Genomic DNA, 19,103 nt, shown 5'->3' with positions numbered 1-19,103 from the left:
AAGAAAGATATTTTGATCCACAAAATAATTAAAAATATAAAAGTATTTTAAAGTAAATAACGTTTTTGTTCCAATTTGTCGATTGAATAATAATGGTATATTGATTGTTAATGAAATAAAACTGACGACTAGTTTTTATGAGCCTACTGTTTTCGCTGAAAATTAAATGTGTTCAGGCTTGATATTAAGTTACAAATTCCAAAAATACTGCTATACAAAGAAATTCATAAAAATTATATTTACATTTTACAAACGAAACGTCTAAAATATTATAAATGTATTGTTTCAATTGTATAATAAAAGGCAATTATAATTTAATTTAAATATAGTTTAAACAAAAACAGTCATTTGGTGTTACCTAAAACAGTTTAAAAACAGGGAGGAAAATGGTTCTATAAATCTATCAGTTTCAAATGGTACTCCCCAATGAAATATAGCCAAGTGAAATGAGGCCAAATTTCAAGAACTAGCCGCTTTTCACTACTGTAAAGTGCAATAAAGCCAATGATTGAAAGTTGGCCTTATTTCACTTGGCTCCATTTCACGGCACCAAGATGGGGCTACAAATGGGAACGGATTAGACATATTTGATAAAAGTTGAAAAATGTCCCATTCGTAGGACACTCTTTTTTATCTTATGAACATTTTGTTTTGCAGTCTTGTCTCGACAAATGACAAAATATTTTTCCTTAAGGTTTTTTAGATACTTCAATTAAACTTACCATTTTAAGATGTAATAGATATGGAGAACAATTAACTAGGTGTTTTTTAGGGGCGTATAACTTTTTAGTTGCACAAAAAATGCAAATAAATTGTCTTCATTAGCTCACAACAAATTTAATGTCGGATTTTTGGAATAATTTACTTTAATATTTGTATTTATTTATATAATTTAATTTAATATTTGTCTGAAAATAATTTGCAATGACATTGAAGAATTTTAATAAATACCAAAATGTATATAAAGCGTTCAGAAATCACGGGTATTAGTAGATTTTTAAAATTAATTGAGACTCAAGAGTCTTATAACAATTGTTCTTTATCTATTCCAAAACTAATCAAAAGATAATTTGAAAAAAAAAATGGTCCATAAGCCTATCGAACAGAGCTTGAATTTTGAAAATAAATTTTTAATTGTTGTTCTGGTGTAAGGTTTTCGTTATGATTAGGCAACTGTTGCTAAAAACAATTTATTTATATAACAACAAGTTTGGCAGCTATCGCTACAGAAAGTTAAAAACTCTTAAAAAGATAAAGACTTATTTTCTGAGCAATAAATGCAATTCTCTCGGTTCCAGATCCAAACGACAATCAAATTTTTCTCAGAAAAACTCATTTTTTTGAAATAACAATAAAAAAAACGTCAAGCCATTAAGACTCTCCTGAACGTCATTATCCAAAGAAGTGCAGGGTCTTGTTTCTGATTACCTTTCGATTTATGTCTTGAAAATGAATTTTCGCAATACTTTGAGTATTTCGTAACATAAATGTCGAATCTTTATTTAGTGATTACTCATTGCCTTGTACTCAATTTTTGCAACATCAAACGTTGATTATCAAATTGAATGTCTTTCGGTTACAATTACTTATCTTTTTAATAAACACGTTCCCATTAAAACTAGTCAAATTAGATCGCGTAGTTGTCCCTGGCTTTCTCTTGAGATCATTAATGCTATGAAAACAAGAGACGTTTCATACCTAGAAATGCTTCGGCAATTCACAACATCTCGGAACCTTGTGACTAAATTAATAAAATCAGCTAAGCAAATTTGTATAACAACAGGTTCAACTAAAATCGTTCCTCCAAGTATTTTTTGAAAGAAGTCAAGAGTATTGGTTAAAGAGGAGATTACACTTTTTCCGACGACAACATTGATTTCCTTTCATACTTCATACATAAGTAACCAGATCAAAAATTATACTGAAGATACACGTCTTCTTAAACCTCTCCAACCGAGATTTAGATCTGGATACAGCAGAATCTCAGCCCTTTTAAAAGTTTCTAAAGATATAAGCCAAGATTTGGACTATAATTATACAACTGTGGTACCAGTACTTGACTTTTCCAAAGCATTTGATTGTTAACTCTAACCTTCTCTGTGATAAACTGACGAATTATTTCAATTTTTCTAACACAACCAAAAATCTTATTCATTCGTACTTGACTAATCGCATGCAAGCCGTATCGTGTAACGGTAAAATGTCTTCCTTTCTTCCTGTCAATATAGGTGTTCCTCAAGGATCTATCTTTGGTCCTTTACTGTTCTCTATGTTTATAAACGATTTGTCATCTGTTTTATCCAACCAGTTCACCAGTTTCACACCTACGCTGATGATGTACAATTATAAATAAGCTTTCCTATCGGTATGATTGAAGATGCGATAGAAAAAATGAACATTGATTTATGATCAATATTCGATTGGTCAACTCGGAATGAACTTGTACTTAATCCAGAAAAAACAAAAGCTATTCCAATATGTAAAAATAAACCCCATCTTGAAAATTTCCACCACTTTACTTAAACGCCTGCCCAATCAAATATGTCACAAATGCAAAAAACCTAGGTATAACTTTCAACAGAAGGTTAACGTGTGACATCCATATCGATGCTGTTATCTCCAAAATGTATGCTTCAATCCGAGGACTATCTGTTGCTAGATCAATTCTGCCTACTCAAGTTAAATTAAAGCTGGTTAAATCACTTATCATACCAATAGTAACGTATGGGTGTGAGACATTTGCAGATCCTGACTCAAACTCGCTTCGTAAGCTAAAGGTAGCATTCAATGCTATTGCTCGGTTTGTTTTCAACCTCTCAGGCTCGTCAACTTTAAATTGCAACATAGAAGTTTTTTTTTAAATATCGGTGTTGTAAATTTTAATTGTTTATATTGTTTAATAAGCTTGATTTTTGCTCTTCAAATCGTTTTACCTTGTTGCGCTCCCCCAGGTTTACCTGTTTGACATCACGGAGGCAATTTTTCGTTTATGCTGTCAGACTGTTTAATAATCCTCTGGGTCTGGAAGGTTTTATCAACTTTGCTTTGAATATTTCTCAAATTTGAACCGAGGTAACTTCTTTGTAATTAGGTAACTTTTTTGTAATTATTGTAATTTCTTCTTCTTCTGACTTTAGTTTTTAATTTTGTTTTTAATTGATTGTTATTTAATAAATTATTAATAGTTTGCTACAATTGTTTTAAACATAGTGTTTGCATACTTGCATTATCCTTAATAAATATTGTATTATATCCTGTACTATTTATAAGTCAATCTTGATGAACAGCTGTTTTTTTTAAATCTATAAATATCAAATATCAAATTACCGAGAACAGAGGAAGACCTAGCCAAATTACTGGGATACTTTCATAAAGTAAAACTTTAATAGACATTTTCTAAAAGCTGAGGTAAAATTATGAAGTTAAGTGAAGTTCAAGTAAAAACCTAAATTAATACAAATGAATAGATAAACCCCGAGAAAATTGTTAACATTTTAAACCTCAATATGTCACCAATATGCGAAACACGTCCCGAAACCAAAACTTATACTCGTCAAAAAGCGAAAAGATTGACGTTCGCAGAAAGGTATCAATTTTTTCGAAGGAGACAAAATTGAGCAGGAGATAGTTGCTAAAAATGTTGACATGATAAACGAACCGAAAATCAGCACAGAAGTGGTGTGAATATTAAAAGTGGTACGTTGCTGATTTGAGTGCCATAAGCTGCTGTTTCTACCAGAAAAAAATCACAAACATATACGGATGAAAAATTAGCGGTGGAATGAATCTTTCACAAGGATAACTCTGCTATTTATGTTTCAAAATATACAAAAGAGTTCATTTAATAGTTAGAATCTCTTTACTAGGTTCAAAGTTGGATAAAGTCTATAAACAAGAAATGTGTAAAATACCCTTTATTTAAAATATAAGGCCTCGAACATATTTGATCTGCTATCATAAAATTCTTTGATTGCAATTTGTGTTTATTTATCGTTAATATTATCAGCACTCTAAATAGTGCGCATACATCAACAGAGCATAAGAACCTTACAAAACATCCTTAATTTTGTTGGTTATCAGAATGTTGATAGTATTCTTTTTTTCTTTCTTTCGATTAAGTGCGGTATTTATGTTCTAACTACAAGATTACAGTTCTTCAATATTTATGTACCCACTTCAAGAAAAAAGAAATAAAAGTCAATTTGAGTGCACTTTATTTATTATTCTCCATCAAGTGTATCTTTTCTGTGGACCTGTTTTCCCATTATGGACCACAAGAAGCCAATTCCATCAAAAAACAACATATACCCACAACTCCTTAAAAGAACCCATCACATTAGGATGACCTTTACCTACCTCAAAGACACACTAGCACCATCACCACAAGTCCACAAGCCATCACCATGAGCCGCAAGCCATCGTCGTCGTCCTATAGTCCTTTTTAATAAAATATATCTCAAACAAACACTTCTCTATAATGTTACTTTTATAAGATACCAATTTAAACAAGATAAATTAATACAAGTATTACACTCCATACTTGTATCCCTTATTCCCTCTTGCCCCGTTTTAAAAAATTATCTCTAAATGAGTGAATCGAGTGTGAATTTTGAATTTCAGCAACATATGGTTAACGAGGGTTTATTTTCTTTTCGAAATGCAATTTTTATTACTCACGGAATAAGATAATTTCTCACGAGATTGGTTTTCATTTGATTTTGTTCAGTTATTATTTTGTTGTAGTTGTTGTATTCATTTTTAATAAATGGGAGTTTGGTGGGTTTTTCAAAGGCAGGTCCTGAAAGGTAGATATTTTGTAAACGACGAACGTGTATACGTCAATAATGAATGAAAGAAGAAGATTTAACAATGAAGAGTGAAAGGACATTGTGATGGTGTACCTAAATTACAAAATGTTTCTGTGATCCGAAATATCTTTCCCACGATCGATTTGTGAAAAGCAGGTAGTAAATCCTGAAGATACTTATCATGATTCAACAAAAAATTCACCTGGCGTTTTTCTCGTTCGTCATTGGTTGAAGAGATTTTTCCTTCGATTTTCGAAATTGTATAAATAGCCACGAAGGAGACCAGAAAAGTATCAGTATTCTTCTGTCATTCTCGATAGCAGCATCAAAGCAGCATTTTCAAATTTCTCTCTCAAGAAAATAAAAATCAAAAAACTCAACTAAAATGGCCACATACCAAGTTCTTGCCCATCAACCACACAACATTACCTTTGGCTTTGAAGAGACCAGCAACTTCATCGCCTACAAGCCGAGAAACACATTCAGACCATCTTATAAGATCAAGAAGATCCTCAAATCAGTTCGTAAATTCTTCAAGAAGTCAACTAAAGAATCAGAAATCCAGTTCAATGGTGACGCATCAATTTTGGAAATCCTTCCAAATGAACACCAAGAGCCAACAGTCGAAATCGACTCCTTCATCAGTGACGAAGAGAAGCAGAATTTGGAAAACGAACGTCTAGAAGCTCAACTTGCCAACCAGTGATTACTCATTTGAAGATATGAACAGGACATTAAGGAAGTGAATTTCTTGCAAAGAAAGGGATCACCAATATTGACTATGAAAATATCGTATTCATATATGCACACTATTCACGATCGTGGGAAAGCAGCCGAAGCGCAGTGAAAATTGAAAGGAATTCGAATTCTAATCTCGACATCACCCGCATCCCAGACGCAATTACATAAAATGAAAGGAAAAAAGGGTCTTCTAAAGGATCTAATTATGTATCCTGATAGATACGCAAAATCCAAAAATGTAAAAATCTATTTATAGTTAAAATGAAATGAAAAAAGAAAAAACAAGACAAATAAAAAAACAAATCAATCAAAAATATTTCTATGCATTTATCTTTTATTATTGTATTTTTCGGGTTCTCTGATTCTGATCTGGTCTTTTGTTGTTATTTTGGGAGCAGGTAGCTGAAAAACTACCTGAGGTGCACATTACTCATGTCTAGGAATTTTGGGTCGAAATCCTTTTTTATCTTTCCTATTTTTGATTTTTGTTGTTCCTTTTTTAAATCTTTCTATTGTGTTCTGGAGAATTCAATAGATTCAAATCAATTGTTATATTTTTAGATGAGCAACTCGAATTGGATTTTTCCCTTTTCCCACGAAACAATTTAGTTTTTTCTTTTTTTTGTTAGGAAAAGATGATTGGGCATGTTTGAACACGAAAATGGAAATTGGTACAGTTTTCATGAAAAGTAAATTGTGTTTGAGAGGTACAGTTTCCAAAGATCTCAGGTACAGTTTCGAAGCATCGTTTTAATATTGGAATTTTGTAGCTCCATCTATGTTTAGGACAGAAATTATATACCGTGCCTATAGGAATACATTTTGAAACTAATAAGAGTTTATAAAACATTTTCAAATCGGATTCCTTTGGTCAGGAATTTTTGTTAACAAATTAATAATAGAGAAATAGTAAGTGAAAATAAAATGCACGACTGGGTCGCACGAACTTGCTCCTGTATGCTAAGAGTATGTTTAAAAAAGTACTTATATAAGATTTAAAAATATACCTGTAAATTAAGTTTGTCTTCAAAGATATAAATGCCATTATGTACAATTGTACATAATGAAAACCATAGTACTCTCATGAGCAGAAACTTTTAGGGCGACCAGATGCAGAGTCGTTGGCGTGGCGTTAGGTTAGTATCGAAAGTGGAGAAATTCAGCTGGAGCGAGACAAAAATATTATTTCCATTCCCATAAGCAGCCAGCAGAATAAGGGAGATAATTAATTTTCGACCCAAAAAGTCTACACAATTTCCTTCATTATATTTGAGTCTATCCTTGTATATATTTTCACATAAAGAGCTTCGATATGAAGGTTGATGAATTTGTTTTTGTTTTATTTATATCAATGCACTTTATATAAAAAACAAAATGGCTTAATATTGTATCTAATAAGGGGATGAAACAAACTTTTGCATGCTTACGTCAGCTGTTTAGGATCTTTTACCGATATTTGTTATTATTTACATTCATAAGTCTGCTTTTACTTGGGTACGATGCGATTCATATAGATTCAACTTGTTCCTTCAAAGCTTTTTTCCTTAAGATAGCTTTATTGTAATTTCATATTAGAAGAACCAGGATGGAAAATAAATAAGATAAGAAAGAGGCAGACCATGAATGTTTAAATTGTAAAGCGATCGCCTATTGGTTGTGTAGTTAGGTAGCAGGTCGATGTCTAAAACAAATAAAGAATAGTTCATTGGCGTTCTTAGCTTTATGCAGATAGATAGATAAGGACATGTTTATGATGATAATGAAGGAATGTTATTGGTAGCTAAAAGGTACATACTACATTCCTTATTTACTACAAGTTTTCAGGGCAAACATGGAATTTGTACGTTCAGTTTAGTTATTTTGCTAAAGTTTAAAAAAAATAACCAGCATACGAACAGGTACAAGAAATTGCTTATCATGTGTTCTTTTCAGCCAGGCTTTTGTGCGTTTTGCATTTAAGTTATGAAGTGACACGTAAGCAGTAGTTGTAGAAGTTGTACGTAATACCTTTATAAATAGGTTAATGTGTATACGTTGTAAAAGTGATTCTAATGAAAATACATATGTATACCTACTCTTTCTGGCCCGTTTCTTTAACTTGTACTAGGTTAGGATATAGGTTAGTTTATAGTGGCTGTCCAAGATGGAAATGTACACATTTAGGCCAGTTTAATGGCCCATTGTGATACCACATGAATCTTGAGGCTTCCTCCTAAGCTCAATGGAACCAGTTAGAGTCCCTTACGAAACGTGAGAGGCTGATTATACTGATATGATTTAGATCGTTTAGATCGTTAAAGAAGAATTCTCCTAGGTAATTCTTGCGTTTTCGAGCTAGAGCAGGGCATGTGCAGAGAAGATGAAGAGCCGTTTCTTCCTCTTCCTCGTCCATACAGATTCTGCAAAAGTCATTTGAATTGTATACTTGTACTAAGTATTTATTCTTTTATATAGGCGAAGGCAAGTAGGTATATCATGTGTGAAAGAAACTTATTCCTAAAGAATAATATTTTAAAAATACAAATATACAAAGTTACCAAGATATTACTTCTTGATAGACACTTTAAAATAGATTGTTGATTAAATATATCATATTCGTTAATCCGATACAGTTCCGCTACATGGGCGGCCCTTGTTGGTATTTACAATAATTTTAGTTATAAAAATACATAAATATGTTCCAAATGCACTAATTTAGATAAAAGCTAGGAATGTTATTACAATTTTGTCAAAATAATGCGCTCTTTTGGGCTCATGCACAGTTAAAATATTAAAAAAAAACTATTTTAAGATTCAAAATTTCGCCCGAAAAATAAGTTTGTCTTCAAAAATTTAAATGCCATTTTATAAATACAAAAACATTTGATTTTTCAAATTTTTTTTATGAAAATCGTTAGAGCGGTTTTTTTTTAAATTAATTTTTTATATATAAAAATTTTCAGTTTTGTTCTAAAAATATTTTTGGTACGCAGTTTTTTAGAGATTGTTAATATACGCTATACGTTTGAATTTCGTCAAAAAATGTTGACCCGTTTTTGAGATATCGAATTTTGAAAAAATAAACTTCAATATTTTTTTAAAAATCCAAACAATAAAAAATTGCACTTTTGATAATCAAATATTGTTAAAGCAATATAAGAGCTTTTTCAGAAAAAAAATTATTGAAATCGGTTTATAAGTTGCTGAGAAAATTAAAAAACAAAATAACGGTTCTATGAGCGGTACCTTTCCTGAGCAATACAAAAATTTGTTTTTCTTATTAAAAGAAGCCAAGTTAAGAAATAAAATTTTAGAGAAAATTTAAAGAAAATCTATCGGTTTGTTTTTGAGAAAATTCGAATTTTCGTTTTTTGACCAAAAAAATTGTATGGTGGCCACTGTTAGTTTTGATCTTAAAAAAAAAATGAAAAAAACGCCTAACGCGAATCTGCTCAAAACCTTAACTTCCAAGTTTGAACTCAATCGACCCAATGGTTTAGGCTGTAGGAGCGTGGACAGACAGACAAAACCGACCGGACGGAATCACGGGACCCACTTTTTTCGACTTCTCTACCATCGTAATATCATGTTTGATTAAAATCTCGAGTTCGAAATTTTGCACGAATGCAAAACTTGCCATATAGTTCCTATATGTCGCAAGTAAAAAGGGAAATTTGAAGCAGATTTTGAAGACACAATAACCGCCACAATGTAACAGAAAATCATTCAAACACGTGCACTTTATAAAATTAGACTTTTCATACAAACATTTTCCAATGTGTAATAGTATTTGAAATTTACTTTCAATTTAGAGTTTTTGAAAATAGGACTATAAATGAAAGTTAATTGTGAAGGAGATATTTCGTTTGCAAAAAAGAAGACAACTTTAACGGTTAGAACGAATTTCAAAATTTTGCTGACGGTTACTTAATTGTTGATTTTTGTCAATGAAAATAATTCAGAATTGACAGATTTATATCACTTAACAAACGTACAGATAAAATACAAACAATTTCTAGACAATGCGCTGTTCTCAAAATAATTTTTCAATTCTTTAAAAGATTGACTCTATAAAATGCAATAAGACAAGTGCAAAAAAAGAAATTATCGTCCTTCAGAAATCAAAAAGTGTTACGTTTAAAATTTAGAATAGAAAAAGTATATTGGAATATAGTAGTAAATAAAAGTGCTGCTTTAGAAAAGTTTGAAGAAATGTTGCCCTTGCTAAAGGTTGCTTTATGGAATCTATTATTATAGTAATAGTACTTTTACCCTATAAAAGCCAATCTTTGCATTTCACGAACTTCTCATTTCCAAGGTTTTATTTAAGCTTTATATATTTTAAAAAGTATCTATGAGTTTTCAAATTTTGTTAAGCAAGCAAAAAATTTTAGTTTGTAAGAGATCTGCATGATATGCACATTGCACAAATCTGAAGATGATTGCCCATGAATACTGTAAATAATAATAAATTAAATTTTTTTCGTATAACTAGATTGCACAATTTACAGAGAAATGGTATTTTCTACCTTCAATTTTGCAATGCAACTCGAATCCTTATCTGAAAAAAGTTTCAAAAGCGATGATCCTTGTAACTTATTTATTTCAGCTACTTCTTAATAAAAAGTAGAATTGCTTAGAAAAAAAATCGGTTTTTAGGAACTATTCCCTAAGATCAGTTTTTTTAGATTTTGTGTGTTTGGGAAATAGAAATTAGAATAACCATTTTTTGAAAATTAAGGTAGTACATTTTGATCTAGTGGGTTAAGATTGTGGGGAGGCAGTATATCTTATAAATTTCATGCGAATTCAATTAATAAAAAGTTGATAGTTTGAGTCTAAAGAATTATTTTCTATTAATGAAACTTAAACGCTCAAAAACTGCGCTAATGGAGAATCCAGGTTAGGTTGAAGTAATATTAGATTTTCAAATTAAAAAACTAAAACTTTTTTTTAATTTTATTTAATTCCACTTTAACTGCAGTAGCTTTGTGAATCGCGGACAATACCTATACTTGCTTTATAGTTTTTGTTCATTCCATTATATTTTTAGTTTATTGACCTCTTTAAAAATCTGGTCTCCCATCGCCTACACTGCACTTATTCAAAATTTAGTAAATAAGAAAAAATGTTTGGCCAAAATAACATGCGGACCACGGTCCGCAAACGGAAAGGTCAAACTGCGCACCGCGGAACCTCGAAAGGTCAAACTTAGCCATACTTCCAATTCAATTTAATAACATATGTACGTATGTAAATTTATAATTTTTTTACAATTTATTACAATTTATTTCATAACAAAAGAGCCCAATGTACAAGCTTTGGCTTTTCTAAAAGATTTTCTGAATATTTCAATGAGTTTAACATCCAGTTACAATTAAATGGGAAATTAATATGCTATACTTAATACAAAGCGTGTCCGTTCCTTATGAAGTCACCGCAGTAGCAGAATAGACTTAAGTGGCTGCAAAGTTATTCGATCTTTCAAAATCTTCATTACTATTGGAATAAATTGACCTTCAAGAAGATATTTTACTGGATATATTTAAAACTGCATCCACTGAAGAATTTTGGGGTAAGCATGTTCCAAAAAAATATCAAAATTTGAAAAAGTTAGCTACCAACTTGGCTACTAAGTTTGGATCGACATATATGTACATATATGCGAATCGTCGAATCGAAAAATGAATTTTTTGAGAAAGACGTGAACCAAACTATAAAAAACTGCCTCAAGACCATCGTTTTAGTTTTTTTTTCATATTACAGTTACTTAAATGAAGCAAAATAAAAACTACAAAACTCTTTTAATTTTTTTTTCTAGACCTGGCTTAAAATGTTTTTAAATGTATCTGGACCCCACTTCAAACTACTTCCCGACCTCTGTGCCAAATCTTCGAAGAAAATGAAAAACGCAAGTTAATAAATAGTAAGAAAAAGATTGATAAATTCTACCGTTTGTATGCTACTCTTGAATTTTTTGTAGAACTTTCGAGGAATCCTCGGAGATTTTCTACTAAATTATCATTTTCTTCATATGATGAACGGTCCTCAAAAACAGTGTTAACTAATTTGAATTGAGTTCTCCCCCAAATCTGAAATTGGGACTTCTTCTCTTGTAAGGCAGCAAATTGTAATCAGTAATAATTTATTTTAATCAGTCCAAAACTTTAAAATTAATTTTGTGTGTCTACACTCTGTAAATGACTTGTTTTTTTCCACGCTGTTACAGTCTCCTTTGGAAGTCTATCTTCTTTTGCCAGTTGGAATATATCCTGTTGCCAATTCTGGATGGTCACCAAAAAAAATCTACCAGAATCCGAAACGGTGATGGTGTTATAGATCTAAAGTATTTATTTAGTATTATTTTTCTTCAATTTATGTTTTACTTACATTTTCGACTAAACAAAAGAATGCACAATATTAAAAACAAATTGTATATTGATGTGAATGTCAGAAATAAAAATACATATTTAAACAGTAGAATGAAGTCTGTTTTGTAACTTGAAATTTCTCAAAAATATTTACAATTTGCTGCAAAGAATCATAGAAAAAAAGCAATTTCGTAAAACTTGATGAAAACTTTAACTTATCAAATATAATCGCAAAATAATTCAGCAAGAACGATAGACGAAAAAAGAACTTTAGTACTACGTAAAGCAAACTTCTGACAATATCGTTCTCAGCTATCGCTTTGATAATTTTCGTCAGAAAAGTTAAGGCACGAGTGCCCTGAACTTTTCAATATTTATCCAAATCTTATAGTCTCAAAGGATGAGAATGTTTAAATTAACCCTTAAGCTAACATTTTATAAATCAACTCTTTAACATTTGTTAACTCAGGGATTATCTACAACGATGTAAAATTAGCTTTAAAAAATGTAACTAAAACAAAATATAATAAAATATTTTATGATTTAAGTTTAATTATGATACAAGCCATAGATTGAATAACTTGAATATATATAATATACAAAAGCATACAAACATTCTTATGAATGTTGTGAATGAATAATTTGAAATGTTACTAATTATAACAACTTTTCACATTTATATGTAATAAAGTATTATCCGTTTTTGAACTCCTATAAATACATACATTTTTAAGAAATCAAAAATTTCAAAAAATTGATATCACTAATAAAACTATCACCTTATTAGCATACTCTTCAGTCTAATTACAATAAATCCAAAATGAAGTACCTATATCCAATTTCTATTTTTTGGTTTGGAAAACTTATTAGCTCCGCCGCTTCAAATCAACCCACACAAATTTTAACAGTTATAATAAGATTAAAATCTTAATGAACTTGTATTGGCTTACTAGACTCATAAATTCTGATTCACTCTACGGAAAGAATAAACAATAAACTGCATGTTCGAACGTCAGCTCTTTTATTTAGAAAGTTTTATTCTATAATAGGTAAAACAGAAAAAATTGTTGGGCCAGAGTCAGTTTGGATAGAATTTTTTGTATATATTTACTTATTTAAATTTATCAAAACAAACCAAATATTGACTTGATTTTGTAACAATTCACATTTACTCAAAACCAGTGACATCTTCCATAAATATACCATTGCAAAAATTAAGCAATATCTATTTCAGGCACCTTAAAGGTAAAAACCTGCTGAAAACAAAAGAATCATATTTCCATCACCAAATTTAACTCCAAAAGCAAAAGATAAAGTGAAACCTGTAAAGTGTTATTTTCAGAAAGAAGAATTTTTGATTTTTTTTTTCAAAATAAATTGTTTTTATTAAATTTCCTTTTGTTACATGAAATTGTTCTTACATCTAATAATACATTAATGTGCTTGTAAAATTAAAGTATAATATCCCTGATTTTGAAATTGTTTACATATTTCTTTATCATTAAAATTATTACAAAATGTTAACTGGAAGACTGTGTCTCTAAAATTATATATAATGTGAATATAAAATTTTGATAAAGCTAAAACCATTTACTTTTTTATTCAAAAAATCATTGTTTTCTTTCTCTTAAAACAAATAATTACCAAAATGAAATAATTATGTCAAGTGAAATAAAACAATTTTGATGATCAAGTATATTCTACCTACTCCCGCCCATTTATCCCCATCTAGGATTCTGTCGTATTCAACACAAATGATTTGTCATCCTGGTACAAATGTCACCGGTTGAAATGTCGTTGTCCTCCTTCCCTTGTCGCAGTAAAAAAGTCCAAAATGCAGAAATTTTCCTGTCCTACTCACAGCCATTATCACAAAAAACTTGAAAGTCACGCGCTAGATCGCATCAAGATCATCACAGCATCACTATTTTTAAAGCCTCAAAATGTGTGTTTCAGGTGTTTCAGTCTGATGATTTGATTTGAATTCCTTCAAGCTTGTCCCCAACGATCTAGGAAATTCCATTCGATCTGATAAGGTTCGATAGTCTCACGTTGAATTGATGTCCAGAAGAAGGTTCCAGCATGGGTGCGGGCAAAGTGAACAGGAACATAGAAGTTCTCCTTATCAACGGATTCCAATTGTCTGCTGCCATCCTCATTGTAAACATAGATAGCTGCATCCTCAGAGCAGTTATGGATCTCATCGATGATGCGATTCTCAAGTTCTTCATTTGCAAGGTTCTCAATTTCATTGATCCACTCGAAATCGTAATCCTTTTCGGCAGAGGCAATGTAGGAACTACGTTTTGGCGCCTTTTTTGTCTTGAAGATCCTTCCCAAAACGGGCTTGAGAATGTTTTTGATTTTTCGCGATGTTGATATTTTTGATTTTTGACTTTTGCTCGCAACTAACGCTGATGGTTGTGCGTAAATATTGTATGATTGATTCAAGCACGCAGTCATGATGATAGTAGATTGTAGAATTTTTATTTTTTAGAGGAACTCAAAGAACACACTGACGATGTCTTGCTTGGATAAAAGTCCAATATGTTGTATCGAGTATCAGTTTGCGCAACTGGTATTTATACTTTTTCGAACCGATGAAGGTAAAACGAACTCCCTGAAGAGTATTTTACGATCGTCTTAGCCAATGGGATCGCTGCGTCGTGCAGGTGTTTCATATTTCATCTCTCCTACAAGAAAGTACAGCGCTCTCTCTGCTGTGATGGGAATCAGGTTCCCACAAGAAAAATATATCCCAATCTCTGAGCTGTAAAGTGTTTTTTCTTCCCTTAATCTTCTCCGTCTTATTTTTGTTCTTCTGTGCTATTGGAAGAAGACCCTTTCGGAGCCCGTCATCAGCAGCAATCAGTATGCACAAGCATACCCCATAATAAACAAAACAAAAACAACAGAAAAAATCTTTGGACATAAAAAGGATCTTCTCTCCTTGAAAACCGTGGGAAACTCTGGGCCGAAAAACGTTTTTGAGATTTTTTTTCTATTTCTGTTTTGTTTCCCAAAAATCTTTAATGACACACACAAGTGATTTTTGGTGGTTGATGCACCATATGGTGTTGGTGGTGGTACAAGGATAGTTTTGTGTTTTTAAAAACGTGATCCCCCGTAAAGAAATTTCTGTATGTGTTGTCTTATAAGAGATTGAAGATATTCAGGGGACGGAATTTGTAGTATTAAGGGTGCAGGGCTCATACCCGTTCAGAATTTGACACAGTTCTTGAGGTTATTTATTTGTTAAATATTATTTAAGTGCAATAAAATACAATTAAAATAAATAAATGACAATAAAATAAAATAAAACATAAATTTAAATGAAATAAAATAAAAGCAAATATAATAAAATTAATTTTAACTCTCCACTCAATCGTAATAAGTTGCCCTCCAATTGAAGTCTTTTTGATCTTTTCTTCTTCCTTGACCGCATCTTGCATTTAGAAAAAGGTTTACCGAGTGGAAATTTTAGTGTCTTCAAAATATATAATACATAAGTAAAAACAGTCAAATTTATTACAGAACTGCACTTACTTCGCCTTTCATTTCCAATCTATACCAGTTTCTTCCCTGGTCACTTTCAGCATCGCATTATGTCTTAAGCACAGGGCTGTGTTTTGGGGTTTGTTTACCAAATCTGATCTTTGAGTCATCGTCATCATCATCTTCATCATCAACATCATTCAGCAAAAGAGGGCATCCAGGGATAAGGAAGAAGGAAATTTTTAATTCATGCATGCAAAGCAAGTTGACGTGTCGGGACCGGTTAAGCAGTAATTTGATCCTATTTGGTAGATATAGAGTTCGTCCTGGTTGTTATTTTCAGTTATTTCCAGGAGGTATCTATAGAAGATGATGATGACACGACTACATAAGACCATCGCGGGGGTATTTTTCAAGAATAAAAAGAAGAAAAACAAAAACAAACGTGATTCAGAGAAGCGGGGGCTTCAGTCTTGTACCTATGTGATCGTATATTATGTGTGATGTTAGGGGTCCTCGCGAGATTACGGAATTATTTTTATTATTATTATTTTTGTTTTTTTTTTTTATCATCATCACTTGTTTTCATTATCCTATCGAGAGATTCGTGTAGTATGTAAAATATAATTAAAAAGAGAATCTTTAAGAAGAGGGGAGCACACCGCGTCCATGACGATACGAGATGACGTGAATAAATTCAAAAATAAAAGGGTCCATATGAAAAGGGAATTTATTCAGGTTTAGTGAGTTTTTTTTAGAGGTTGTTTATGGTTTTTATATAAGGCTTTCAATTTCAAGTTTCTGGATGTCCCCTTTTGGAGAGAAGATTGCTCTTACGAGTTGTTCAAACACTTGTTGCATTTATTATTTTGAATTTTGTTTTTCTTTTCAAAAGAATACAGAAAAAGAAGCATCAGAAAATTGATGATTGGGATGATATAGTTGAAGTGGAAGAACTCGTTTTTGGAAAAGAACTAGTTAGAGATTTATTATTTTCACAAAGTACTTGTGTATGTAATTGTACGAGGGGGACTTTTGAGGGATTAAAAAAATATATGTGTATCTAGGGGAAAAGAGTGAATGAACCTTTAATATACTTTGTATCAACTTAAATAATCGTGTTGGGGTTCTTAAATGTGACATTTACAGAGTTTCGATAATAAAAGTTTTGTAAGCAAATTATGTTTAGAGAGATTTTAGTCCCTATTTTACTTTAGAAATGATTCAATCTTTTGTATTAGATTTTAAATTAATTTTAACAAAACTTAACATTTCAGGAATTCTATTTATTTCAAATAAAAAAATATGGCGACAGACTAGAAAAAAAAATTAACTTGTGAGATTTCAGCATAAAAAGTCCTTTTTTATCTTTTACTATGAGAACATATCTCTTGCGAAAAAAGTAAAATAGTAAAATAAAATAAATTTACCATCAAAGTACAGATCAATAACATTTTTTATAAATTAAACCGGTCAATTATGAATTGCTTTCACATTTAATTAAATCTTGATAATTTTATACGCATTATAATAGCCCCAAATGTAAGTCATAAGAGTAAAATTTAGAAGTAGGAGCAAGTAAAAATGTATTTCTCTTAACCTTAATTCCAATTATGCCAAAATGGGCAACTAGTTTAAATTAAACTACATTTATGCAACAGTCAAAATATCATAATAGTTTCTTGAATAATGTTTACAGAATTACCATACATTTGAAATAAGATCATTAAAATGTTATTTGAACTTAAATTTAACTTATAGCTTAATGCTTCTATCTGAAGACGTAGAATATAGTAATTTATTGAATTGAATATATGATTTAAATAATAACTGTCCTCCTATATATCCATGGCCATAACTATTCGACCCAACCCTTGCGAAAAAATTTTGTTAAATTTTTGTAGGAATTCCTTTGAATTTAAATTTCAGAAGATGTGTTTTTCAACGCTATCAAAACCTCAGGTCTCGTTTCGAAAGAATGGAAAACAGCCTATTCCCAAAAAATTCGAATCTTGCTCACCCTTTAAGTATCTACCGATTGTACTTACGTCCCTTATTTCCAAGGTCATGGAAACGCTGATTTATTATTAGCTCAAGAAATATCTTGAAGATCGAAAGCTTCTTAGGTAGACTGGTGATCTCATGGTTCATCACACCGAACAGTGGAGCAAATCTTTACATCGATTTGGAGAAAGTAACATTATTGCACTTGATATTTCGAAAGCATTTGATAGGGTTTGGCATCAGGCTATCTTATCCAAAATGCGTGCTTTCGGTTTTCATAATTAACTCCTTCATTGGATTAGTAATTACCTTTCGAATTGTTCAATACAAGTTGTATTGGATGGATTCTATTCTGAAAACCACAAAATAAATGCTGGTTTGCCACAGGGCTCTGTTCTATATCCAACACTCTTTCTCATTTGTATTGATGATCACCTGTCTGCAACTTCAAGTGCAATACATTGATTCGCTGAAGATAATACTCTTAGCTTTTCATTTGCATCGAAGAGACTGTACATCTTGATATTCTTGGTATGTGTATCATCAACCACATTTTTTGGAACGATCACATACGCGATGTCGCCAAAAATGCCGCAAGATATTTTGGGTTTTCTAAGGCGGTGCAAGAAGTTTTTCTCCCCCTCTGATCTGGCTGTTATCTGCAAGACTTATACGTCCAAAGCTTGAGTATAACTCCCATATCTGGGCAGGTGCTCCTGCAACTAATTTAAGCCTCTTTGACAGTATTGAACGAAGGGCATTTAAATTGATTGGTAATATTACCATCATAAGATCATTTACGTTGCTTGGACATCGTCGAAATGTTTCTTGTGTCATCCTCTTTTACTATTATTTTAATGGTTTATGCTCTAGAAAAATAGCCAGTTGCATTACCCTTAAACCGTTCAACCGTTGTACTCGCGCTTCTAGGATTGCTCATCAATATACTCTCGAGCCCAACTTCGGTTGTAGTGTCACAGAGATTCCTTTTTTAGACGTATTAGCGAATGTAGAATGCCTTTCCACACTCTGTCTTTAACAGCCATTGCAATATTTACGAATTCAAAACCAATGTGCACTGTACCTATGTAATAACGAAATCTTTTAAGATCATAATTAGTAGAAGAAACCAACTTTTTGCAATGAATTTTATAAATTTCAAGAATAGAAGTGTCCAAAAATTGACTTATTGAAAAACATAATGTTCCTTATTTTATTAATTTTTGTACTTGAATACAACTATTTCGTGAAATTGAGGAACCAAACATTTTTCTTTCTCAAAAATGTTCACAACAAAAAATTTAAAAATTTCTTTTCTAGCATCAGTTTTAGTTTACGAATCACTGACTGAAAATGATAGTGATAATAAACTCCCCGAAATTGTGTCGAAGAAAATACAGCAGAAAATTCTTCATAAAAGCTTTCTTCTCTTTTTCTTAGGAAAGAAAAACTTATTTATCTCGTAAATTTTCTTATTTTCTGGCTTTTTGTAGAAAAGGCAACAAGAACAAAATATATTTTTTTTGGACAAAGAAACGTTTCAATTTCTAAATCTTATAACAAAAACTGACATTGAAATAGTTAATATAAGGTTAAAATAATATATTAATTTGTTCTAATTTGATCAGCCTTCTTTATGGAACATTGAAGAACATTTTTAAGCGGTGTTCAAAAACTCTGTATGTTTAGTGTGTGAGCCTCCATA

At 31.3% G+C, this 19,103-nt stretch overlaps 1 protein-coding gene across 1 annotated transcript; it reads right to left on the bottom strand.

Moving 5' to 3' along the window:
- Window positions 1-13,296: 13,296 nt before the first annotated feature.
- Window positions 13,297-14,438, bottom strand: LOC129941416 (enhancer of split malpha protein). The gene has a single exon (XM_056050038.1). The coding sequence runs from the start codon at window positions 14,360-14,362 to the stop codon at window positions 13,889-13,891; it is 474 nt and encodes a 157-aa protein (XP_055906013.1). The 5' UTR covers window positions 14,363-14,438; the 3' UTR covers window positions 13,297-13,888.
- Between the last annotated feature and the right edge of the window lie 4,665 nt (window positions 14,439-19,103).

This window comes from Eupeodes corollae, chromosome 1, assembly GCF_945859685.1.
Source record: "Eupeodes corollae chromosome 1, idEupCoro1.1, whole genome shotgun sequence".
Classification (NCBI taxonomy): Eukaryota; Metazoa; Arthropoda; class Insecta; order Diptera; family Syrphidae; genus Eupeodes; species Eupeodes corollae.
Note: the sequence above shows the minus strand (reverse complement) of the source record. Positions and strands in the feature narration are given on the sequence as shown.

Excerpts from the sequence above, each read along its gene's own strand:
- LOC129941416 (XM_056050038.1), bottom strand. The coding sequence starts at position 14,362 with ATGACTGCGTGCTTGAATCAATCATACAATATTTACGCACAACCATCA.